The sequence below is a fragment of the Pezoporus flaviventris genome, unplaced genomic scaffold (assembly GCF_033815535.1).
Source record: "Pezoporus flaviventris isolate CSIRO_AGI_PZ_B2104156 unplaced genomic scaffold, CSIRO_AGI_Pfla_v1 ptg000023l, whole genome shotgun sequence".
Classification (NCBI taxonomy): Eukaryota; Metazoa; Chordata; class Aves; order Psittaciformes; family Psittacidae; genus Pezoporus; species Pezoporus flaviventris.
Window position 1 is genome coordinate 14,886,566 of NW_026892571.1, and position 10,901 is coordinate 14,897,466.

Below are 10,901 nucleotides of genomic sequence, written 5' to 3' on the forward strand. Positions count from 1 at the left end.
TCTTTACAAGGCTCGAGTGCCTTTGAGAGGTGCTGCCGGGGGGTCACGCCTGGTGTGGTACCACCTCGGGAGCAGCGATGCTGTGCTGAGCCATCACTGTGGGAGCCATCCCTGCCTACACAGGGAATGTTGGATGGGTGGGAGGGCTGCAGGGGAGGGAATGGAGCCAGAGAGGTGCAATGGAAGCAACAGCATGAGGGCATCAAATGTCCTCTTGTTTTGGAGAACGAAGCTTGAGGTGTCAGGCAATGGGACAAGGTGCTGGTGAGAGCAGCTCTGGGGTTGCTGCTGTTGCTTGGAGCTTCTGAGTGGCTCTTCCTATGGCCTTTCACAAAGTTCCTCTCCTTCCCACAGAGCCTGCAGTCGGATAAGGAAGCCTTGCAGGAGGGAAGAGGTGCAGTGTTCAAATACCGCAGGACACCGGATGGCTACATCCAGATAGGTACAGCAGGGTGCAGGGTGGTCAACTGCCCACTGGGTTTGATAACACAGCCCATAGCCTCACCCTCCAGGGAATCAAGACCCTCAGTGCTGTTCACTTGGCAAAGAGTTATTTCTGCTTGTCAGGAGCCAGGTTGGAACAGGATTTAATTGTCTTTTCCTCTCCTCCACTGCTCTCCCTCTCCTCTTGGAGTAGGTGTCCTCTTCAGGTAGTTTGCAGCCCTATATTTCTGCCTGTCTCTGCTCAGAGCTGGGACCAAATTACTCAGATTATCCATTTGCCTGATCTGCTGTTAAAAACCTTCACCCCAGGCAAGTTCACACCCTTCCTCCACAGCCTGTGTCAATGCTCACAACACTTGAAGCTTTGACTTTGTCTCCTGCTACCTGAGTTTGTTTTAGTGCTTGCCATACCCTTGGACAAGAACAAGTCATTGCAGCCTACGGGGAAATGCTGGTGCATGGTAAAGCTAAGACTTGTCCTTGCTAAGGCTTCTTATTTTAAATAGGCAAAGTCCCTGGCACGTGTGGCTTTCTGCCACTTTACATTCCTCTGCAGTGCTATTTGGCTTCTTCCAGTTACATTTAAAACAAAAAGAGTAAAATTGCAACCAAAAAATGGGACATTATTATCTCCATGGCATAGATACTGAACCAACATTTGTCTCTTACAGGACCATGCTGTTCCACTCTGCCCCATGCCTGTAAGCAGTGATGTGTAGCCAAATACTCCCCATTTTGCTTTGTTTAGCAGATTTTTTGTCCCTTTAAGCATAGCATTTTGCACTGTATTGACGTCCACACTGATGGTTTTCAGCCCATCTTGTGGTGGGGAGCTGCTATAGTTCTCTGTGGTCCCCTTGGATGGGGGCTGGATGCGAGGAGTCTGTCCCTGTGTCATCCCTGTGCTCTCCCCACCAGGCTCCTTCTCCAAGGGCGTTGCAGAGGGCGAGGTGGACCCATCCTTCGGGCCGCTGGAGGCCATCAGGCTGTCCATCCAGACCGACTCCCCCGTGTGGATCATCTTGAGCGAGGTAAGCCGGGCTCCATCCCCAGCGGGATGCCCCGGGGCTCCTGCCCCGCTCCCTCTGATCCCGGCCCTGCCCTCTCTGCTTGCAGATTTTCATCAAGAAGGCAGAGTGACCCTGCCTGCGGAAGGGTGGATGGACACACGTGGATCCCGTCCTGCTCTCTCCCATCCCGCTCCCTCCTCCCGGGGCGCCTCGCCCGGGTGCAAGGGCAGCGCAGCTGGCCTCAGCCATCCGGCATCGCCATCCTCGGCCTGAGCTGCAGGGCCACGACATCGCCTGCTCCAGAAGAGGAGCAGAACCAGGCAAACCCCGGTATCCGGAGCAGAGAGCGATGCCCCTCGTGGGTGCAGCTGCTGAGCTCAGGCCACACGGACACAGGGGTTTGGGGTCGGGGTGAGTGCTGGTAAGCATGGGAACAAAAAGCACCTTCAGCCCAGGACAGGGCCACCTCTGGCTGTACTTGGGGCGCTTGGGTACCTTGAGTCCCGCTGGCTGACCCCGTGGGTGCGCTGGGATGGAGACGGGCAGGGACCAAGGTCTGCCTTGAACGGTCCTGGCCACAGCTGAGGATTAAGTGAGGGTGAAGACTTGACCCTCCTTCAGCAGAGGAGGAACGAATCCAAAGGGGTTGGAGCTACGAGTATGGCAGGGAAAACAAAAAGAACTATGAAATACGCCACACTGTGCCTGCCAGCATTGAACACAGCCCCTTCACTCACAGTGAAGTCTCCAGTGTCTTCATGCCTTGAGATTGAGTGCAGAAACGATGGTTTTTAAAAGAATTGTTTCAGTTATTGATTGGTGTGATTGGTTCTTTTTTTTGGGGGGGGGGGGGGGGGGAGAAAATAAAGCAGAGGTAGCCCAGTTCAAAACTAGTAGGGATTAGTGTAAATCCCGCTGTCTCTTCAGCTATACACTGGAATGCATTATACTACTTTCATGTGCTGTATTTTTTATTATTGGATACATTTGATTTTTCAAGTACATCTCTATATAAATATATAAAATAATGTGCACTGTAATAAAAGCTAAGTTTAAAGCTTTGGTGCGGCAGTGACAGTCACTTGTGGCAGCGAGGCACCTGCCCTGCTCTGGCTCTGTCCTCCAGGGGCCTGGTAGGTATCCCTGGGGACCAGGGACCAGATGTAGCCCCTAAACTTTAAATAAAGCTATTCCTCAGCACTCATCAATAGCTGATACTCCCAAAGCACTGCTCAGTCCCCAGCCGCCTTTGGAAATCACAGGGGATTTCTACTGAGAAAAGGGACTTATTTTTCTGCATATCCGTGGTGTGATCCTTCACCATCCATCAGTACAGCAGTAAGGAGGAGTGACAACAGTGAGTGAGGTTACAGGTTAACCCATGCTCTGTGGGGCACAGCCAAAGGTATTGGAGGTTAGACAGCACAGTGCTACAAAACCTGGCAGTGAAGCTCATCATCAGGAGCAGAAGCTGGACATCCTTTGCTTTCTAGATGGGCTATTCTCTCTGAAGAGTGGAGCTCCACACGCAGAGCAGTGCCAGCATCCACCTCCCTTCAAAGGTAAGAACCAAGGGGGGGGTTTGGGAGAGCCATGGCCCCTCTCACCAGGCACCGAGGTGCTGGAGGGGCCACACCAGCACTGCCATCCATGGGGAGCAGCAGGGGAGCAGGAAGTGTGCCAGGAGCCTGGGCACCGCCAGCCCCAGCAGCAGCCACAGCACTCAGGCACTGGCATACAATGGGTCCAACCTGCACAGGGAGAAACACCGTCAGACACCACCAACAGACCCAGGGCATGAAGCATACTGCACCCTCCCGAGCCAGGGAGGAGGCCACAAGCACATAGAGACAGGAGAGGAGGAGAAGGGTGTAAAACCTGCCTTTGGTCCCACCTGTGGTAAGGAAACCTGCCCCAGGGCTGCATCCCACACCCAGCTCCCTCGGTGGGTTTGGGGCTCCCACAGCCCCAGCTGGGTACTCACCGTCCCTGCGCAGCCGCAGCGTATCCCTGGAAGTACCTGAGGTGGGTGTAGAGGCAGAGCAGCCCGCACGCCGCAGCCACAGCTGTGGGGAGATGGGACCGAGTCCCGATGGGGCAGAGCATCCCCAGGGGGATTTCTCAGTTGCTACCCAGCAGGTTTATGCACATTGGGGTTGGGCCCCGTCTGTCTGTCTGGGCAAAGGGGACTGCATTACCCAAGTAACGATCTCATGGGTGCAGAGGGGACACACCTGGGTCACAATGGGATTTTAACTGGGCTTTTTGCTTTGTGCATGTTGTGATTCATCCCCATTACCTTGATGGAAGAAGAGTCCAGCAACCCAGAGGAGCCAGGTGAAGATTGGGAAGTACTCTGAGCAATTCACCCTGGTGAGACCCAGAGATGAGAGTTAAATGCACATCCTCATATATAACACATGCACAGGTAGAGCTTCCTTAGCAGTATTCAGGGAGCTCATGCTGTAAGAGGGAACCTTCTGCCAGATCAAACTCAGCAGAATGCAACCTGTAGCCAAGTCCTTCCTTTCCTTTTCCTTTCCTCCCTTTTCCTTCCTCCCCATATCACTCCTCAAATGTTTCCCACACACTGGCAAGGACACACAGCTGTTTTGTTCAGGATTTAGTGCCATGCTTGAGCTACCCTTCAAACCAGCTCCAACCAGTTCCTTCCAATTGCTTATGAAACACAATGACTGAGATGAAAGATGGAATCTGGTGCTTGCTGGAAGCTGATCTGTGAACACTTCTAGTCTAGCTCCAGCATTGCTCTCTCCATCAGAACAGAGCAGAAAGAATTGGCCTCAGCACTGATGTTCACAGGACAAGGGCTTAAAAAAGGGACAAAACACATCCTGGTGGCTGATTCTGCCAGCAAGGCCTTTTGCTGTAGTTTAACAGCAACAATGTACAAGCAAATATTAGGGTATTAATTTGGAGGCAACATTAAGCTTAATGATTATAATTCATTAATGCACCTCCTTCATGCAACCACTAATTTGTAACGCGGCTGCCTCTCGCAGTGCCAGAAGGAGGATTGTCATGGATGAACAGAAACACTGCAGCCAGAGCAAAGTGTCTGAATCACCCTCAGACAAAGCATTTAAAAACCCTAATTCACAATACCTAGTATCAGTGGTAGCAAGTGAAAAGGGGATTTGAGGGTGACTCCAGTCTTTCCCGGTAGCGACACTTGACTCAAGTCATATCTAGATTCACCACAGGGAAGTCAAAGTTGTACTGAGCTCTGAAGACCAGCTCAAATTCAGGGTGACCTGTTGTCCTGGGAGGGGAGATCCTGTACTGCCACCGGGCATGGATCACCTGCAGTGCGAAATAGGCTGTAAAAGGAAAGAACACAGAAGGGTAACAATCCAGCAGCGTTGTATTTAGCCAAGCTTTCCCTAGCCTGGGATCAAGCAAGTGGTTACAAGAAAAGAGCTGGCGCTGCCTAGGTTCGTAGCCCATGCTGTCGCACACAACCTGGAACAAATGTGCCAATAAAAGTACTTGAAACTACTGATGTTTCAAGTATTGAGGTGCACTACTACATTGCTGCCTCTGAAAATGAGAGTTTTCATATAGGAGACAAACACCTTATAAAACCAGTCGCTTTGGTGGCTGTGGCAGCACGCCATGAGTGAGTCATTCGAATTAGCAAGGTCCTAATGCAGCAACGTTTCCAGAGCACTGAACAAGGAGCCAGGCTGCAAGGAATGCCTTGTGGACTGTCTCATTCTAACAAGAAGATAAAAGCAGAACAGCAGGATAGAGAAGAGACAGTAGGGACAGATGCTGCAAGATTAAAGACAAGACAGATACAACTATTGATGCTCTCAGGGTCTTGTCCCAGTCACTGCTCAAGAAATGGACTGAGCTAAAGTTACTGCATCAATGCATAGCTCTGGCTTGTGGCATATACCTGGCTGTGCCGGGCAATGATTTTTGTCCTGCTTGGTACCAACTGCACCATCTCTTACACTTAGGGCTAACAATAGAAATATATGTATATAATAATATAAAACAACCCCCCAAGAGGAGCAAGACCCTTTAGGGGATGGCCAGCTGTCCTCGAAACCTGCTGTAGGGGTGAAGCACTAAGGAAGAAGAACCACCCTCAAATCAGCTTCTCAGAACAAGGAGCTGAAAAACCCACACTGCATGAGCCTTCTCAGTGTGGACTTCCCGGGAACAGAGTTCAACCTCCTCTGCAGAGCCTTCCAGACCAATTTTCTGTGATTCATGTCTGTAGGTTAAATGCCTCTATAGGCTCACACGGGCTGAGCACTCCCTGCACTTTGCTCCTCAGCCAGACCTTCATTCTCTGGTTGATTATGTCCACAAACTTGGCAAATCATATTGGAGCTGCTGGCTGCCACATCTGAATGAACCTGGCAAACAAGCTGTTTGTGACAGTGCATAAGCTTTATTTCCTTTGAAGCCATAAGAAAGAGGAAAAAAACCCACCTAAACTTTAGTTCTGCTCTGCTATAGCATTCAATACAGGGCAGAGGCACGCACCCAAGGGCACTAAGCTCAGAGCTTTGCTAAATTGAGCATAACTAAATTAGAAAAGAGAAAGGTTACTTGAGAGAAGGTAGAAACTGTGAGCTCCCAGAAAACACAATGAAAACTAAAAATCAACCAACACTGCACTAAACTCAGCCATCAAACCAGGCGGCCTGCATCAGGATGAGATGGAAGAGGATCTGTACATACAGCACACGTCATGTTTCACTGCTCTGCCCTCTCGGAATGAAGCTCAGATCTGTACTCACGTACTGAGCATCATTTCAAAATACGCAAGAAAAGGCACGGCACAGCCCTGACTCAAGGTGACATTGGCACACATAGTTCATACTACCGAGAGGGAAAGGAAACACAGTATTTTGTAACTGCTTCTTCACTTCCCATGCAGAGATTATTAAAATCAGGCTACTTTATCCAATTTAACATAGATAAGAGGGTGCCGGTGCTTGCGATTTATCTAACACCATGGTTTGCATAGCATGGAAGTTAAATGCCTAAGGCTGCAACCTGTAAAAAAACACCTGAAGCTCTCATAAAACAAATGTATTTGAGACAAAACTGCTATCCAGGGATTTGTTACTGAGGGTTTCCCAGTGGAAAGGGCTTAGCAGCATTTCCATAACTCAATTTCAGTTTCTCTTCCTGTCTTCCCTTTGCACACTGAACACTCCCTCCATCCCGCTTAGTAACAAGCAAAATTCATATGACAAAAGTACCTTCCATTTCCAGTCGCAGATATTTCTCTGTAAATTGTTTGAGGGGAAATTACTGATAACTCAGAAATCTTGAGCTCTATTCTTCAAGGAGCCCGTGTTTTAAATAATGCTTATATTAAGAGATGGATCATCTGATGGCTAAAAATACCTCAGGCTGCTCAGATTCACATCCGTTTGTAAGCAGAGGTGTGATAGCTCTACAGTGAATTAATTCAGTAATTAAAAACCCCACAAACCAACCTTGCCTTGTTGAAATGGGAAGATTTTAGTAAAATGGGGGCTCTGTCGCCACCCCAAGCAGAAGGAATGTCCCCTTCCATGACCCTCCTGAAGCCCAGGGTGGAGAGGCCGTTGCTCAAAGGACCTACAATTAAACACAAGAGGTAGACAAAGCTTGGCTATTGCTTCTAAGAGGTCTAAACCAAACCCATCAATGGAAGTAACAAGAAGTTTCTCCGAAAGACATCTGTCTGATTCTGACCAGAAGGGGGCTTGCATTATATTCCAAATTACTGTGTGCTGTCAAACCACCCTGTCATCTACTTTGTGCAGCCGAGCTCTACAAACACATCATAGCATTGGTCACAGAGAAATACATACGCTTTCCTATAGACATACAATATGTGTTTGCACACTGATCTCTTCATCAGCATGTTTATTAACCTGCCTTTGTTTTAGCACCTCCAACCACTCTTAAGCTACAAATTACCTGCTAAAATTCAATCACAGAAAATACTTTGAATACATTCTACTGTTGAAATTATTTTACATTTAAAAGTAAAACTTAAATCTCATTTCCTTCTAGGATGCTATCTTCCATATGAAGACAGGCTGAGAAAGTTGGGGCTGTTCAGCCTGGAGAAGAGAAGCTGCGTGGAGACCTCAGAGCAGCCTTCCAGTATCTGAAGGGGGCCTATAGGGATGCTGGGGAGGGACTCTTCATTAGGGACTGCAGTGACAGGACAAGGGGTAACGGGTTCAAACTTAAACAGGGGAAGTTTAGATTGGATATAAGGAGGAAATTCTTTCCTGTTAGGGTGGTGAGGCACTGGAATGGGTTGCCCAGGGAGGTTATGAATGCCCCATCCCTGGCAGTGTTCAAGGCCAGGTTGGACAGAGCCTTGGGTGATATGGTTTAGTGTGAGGTGTCCCTGCCCATGGCAGGGGGGTTGGAACTAGACGATCTTAAGGTCCTTTCTAACCCTAACTATTCTATGCTGCCTTTGAGGTTTGTGGATCATTTCAGTCCCTATTGAGTAACGGGCATCCACAGACACAACACCTCTGCCATGAACAGCCAAACATTTGCATCTTTAAACCAACTTTTACTCCAGAGAGACTCCAAGCAAAACACAGGAACCAAGTTCCACAAAGCTTAAGAGAATTAGCTTAATAGTACCTAGCATTATAGAAAGGACATTTACTTTGCTACAGGACTCCCAAAACTGTGATCGTTGCCAGCAAGTCCATCTGATGCCTCATGTTGCTGATGGTGGCCCAAACCCTAGGCAGGTGTGATGGGTCTGGCTGCTCCCCAGCCCTCCCCGCAGGACAGCACTGGGCCCATGGTGTTCCTCTGCAGCAACACGTGTTTCCACCTCCACAGCTTAACTCTCTCCACATCACAGTTTCCCAAGGCAGACAGTCACCAGGAAATGGTGATTTCAGACCAGCCTTTTGCTGAACCACAGAACAGCAGAAGTTCTGCACGCACAAACCAAGAAATCCTTCCAGTTATATTTACAGACTTTGTACTGTGATTGAGTTCTACAGTGCTGGCAATGGAAAGATAACTGAGTATTTTTCAGCCCTTTTGCTGCTAGTTTTCATCAGCTCTAAAGCATCTACATTATGGGTGAGGTTGTAAAAACTATTAACAAGCATTTACAAATTAACGGCTTGACCTTCTGCTCTTTTTCCAAGTAATGGAGTTGATCACATGGAAGGGTTTTCTAGATTCCAACTGAAGCAGCTTAATTCTGTTACTGGATTCTGACTTTTTAAAAGAGCATTCACGTTTTATCCTATTAATGATGTAAGTGTACCAACTAAAAGTATGGTTCTTTCCTAGCACTCAGTCACTTACTGTAGTGTTCTGATGTTGCTACAATTCTGCCATGCAAACCTTTTCCTGGCTAACGTACAAATTAAAACTTCTCAGTTCCAAATGGAAGGCAGGGGAGGATGTTGAAACACGTGGACTCTCAGAAACACTGCCTGATATTAGAGCTGTAAAATGCAAAACTTGAAAACCAGCAATATTTGAGCCATGAGTAACTTTTCTCCCCACTCCACAAAAGCAAAATACACATCAGTTCCAAAAGTTACCCTGTGTTTTGGAGCAACTTTATATGGGTAAAGCTATTCTGGCCTTGAAGTTTTTAAAGCCAAAAAGGAGAAGGAAGGCATCAGTCATTAACAACTAACATTTCCCTTAGTTTTGGTGAAGAGAGGGCACGGGACATGGTTGAGCCATTGCCTTTCTCTGTGTACAGCCCCACCCAAAACCTCAGTACAGAATTCGTGCACAATACCGACAAGCAGCGACCAAGCCTCCAGTTTCTCCTGTGGGATGCAGCAAGTTTGTTCTCCTGGTTTGGCTCTTCATCACCTCAACGATCATGTTGAAAACCTAACTCAAACAGACAACTGTACACTTTCTGTAAGAAAAGCCATGCATATAAATAGCAAAACTGCTCCCTTTCTCTGCAAAACACTCGTATGATGGGACTTTAGATCCTCCATGCTGCTAACAGACACACACTGAAATAGAAATAAAGCAATTTACCTTAACAGAATCTATTGGTGACCAAAGATTTCATCTGGGGATGAAAGTCAGAGAGGAAATGCCACCGGCAATCTACTTGTGCTCACACCATTTCAGCAAACAACCCAGGCTTTAGAAAGCATTTCCATTGCAGATTTACATTTGCCTCAGGAAAAGCACTAACGTCAAGCACTATATAAATAAATAAATCTGCTTCTGAGCTGAGACTCCTTAACATCTTTGGAAAAACATATACAAAACTCCAACGGGACAGTTTCACTCAACATTAAATACAAGGCAGCAGCTTTAAGGGGACAATAAAACGAAAGCTATAAAGTACATAAACTTCACAGTTGCCCCCAAACTAGAAGCAGCTCATCCTGGTATTGCAAATTATTATTACATTTAGTTCTTTATAAGCTCCTGAAGTTACGGGTCCCCTCCTGCCCCCAAACACCGCTCAGAACTTGCAGAGTAGGAATATACTCAAAACAGAGTCAGGGTGCACTTTGTGAGGAAATCTGAAGGCTACTTTACACAGAGTAGCTGTATAAAACACCAGCTCCAATGCTTGCAGAATGATTCTTCGCTGTTTGAAGCTGATTAAACTTCTTATACCATAGGGGAATGCTTGAAATCATGGTAACATGTAGAAGAAATACAGCCTTTGCAAGAAAAGCATGTGTCACACTTTGCAAATTCTCCTTTATCACTACTGCTAAATCTGTGGTTGGAGAGATTGGAGGTATCAGTTTAGAAGTTATGACTAGATATCATCTGTTAAAAGGCACGCTTGACAAACAGGAAACACTACATACAAGGAGCTGAATTCTTGGGTCTGCTGCAGGTGGTATGATTCACGACAAGAACTGCTTTGAAATGCTCAGTTTGGTGTAATTTGTCAAGTAATAACTTGTTAACAAGAACGTATTAAACATCCAAGCACACACCACCAAAGCCAGGCTCCTCTGTGCGCTGATGGGATCACACCTCCTTGCTTTACTTCTCACCAACATACAGGTGAAGTATCCATCTGAAGATGACCAACAATCCAGCAGCATCTGAAAGACCTATTTGCCATTATTTTCCACAGCCTCTTCAACCCACCAGCTCTATGCAGTGGCCTGGGGACCTTACCAGCTTTAAGTCAGTATTTTGTTTCCTGTTCATAAACATTTAACATGCTTGCAGTAAACGTTCCTCATTTATCAGTTTGGTGGGGTTTTCTGGGTGTACATCAAACACGCATAATCCTTGTCTCTTTACCAGTCTCAAGGAAATCAGGTTGATCCGCTAAAGCTTGTTAATGCTGAGGGAATCTGAGCATATTTTTGGAACTCTACAATTCTGCATTGTGAGGTCTCAGCGGTCATCAACATCTTTATCACCAGCAACCCCCTCTGCAGTCCCATCTCCCAGCTTAAGGCCTGAGGC

At 47.3% G+C, this 10,901-nt stretch overlaps 2 protein-coding genes across 3 annotated transcripts in view; one reads left to right on the plus strand and one right to left on the minus strand.

Annotated features, from left to right (window-relative positions):
• The window catches only part of MGAT4B (alpha-1,3-mannosyl-glycoprotein 4-beta-N-acetylglucosaminyltransferase B), a 50,838-nt gene extending 48,327 nt beyond the window's left edge, over nucleotides 1-2,511 (plus strand). For both annotated transcript variants that reach the window (XM_061456920.1, XM_061456922.1), the window contains 3 exons: nucleotides 355-442; nucleotides 1,363-1,475; nucleotides 1,561-2,511. In XM_061456920.1, coding sequence (XP_061312904.1) covers nucleotides 355-442; nucleotides 1,363-1,475; nucleotides 1,561-1,584 — 225 coding nt within the window. In that variant the 3' untranslated portion in view covers nucleotides 1,585-2,511. The remainder of the gene's footprint in view (nucleotides 1-354; nucleotides 443-1,362; nucleotides 1,476-1,560) is intronic.
• Nucleotides 2,304-9,643, minus strand: LOC133271115 (leukotriene C4 synthase-like). Its single transcript, XM_061456927.1, is given in 5 exon segments — nucleotides 2,304-3,205; nucleotides 3,439-3,520; nucleotides 3,754-3,824; nucleotides 4,696-4,795; nucleotides 8,125-9,643. Coding segments are annotated over 5 exon segments (600 nt in total). The 5' UTR covers nucleotides 8,324-9,643; the 3' UTR covers nucleotides 2,304-3,057.
• Between the last annotated feature and the right edge of the window lie 1,258 nt (nucleotides 9,644-10,901).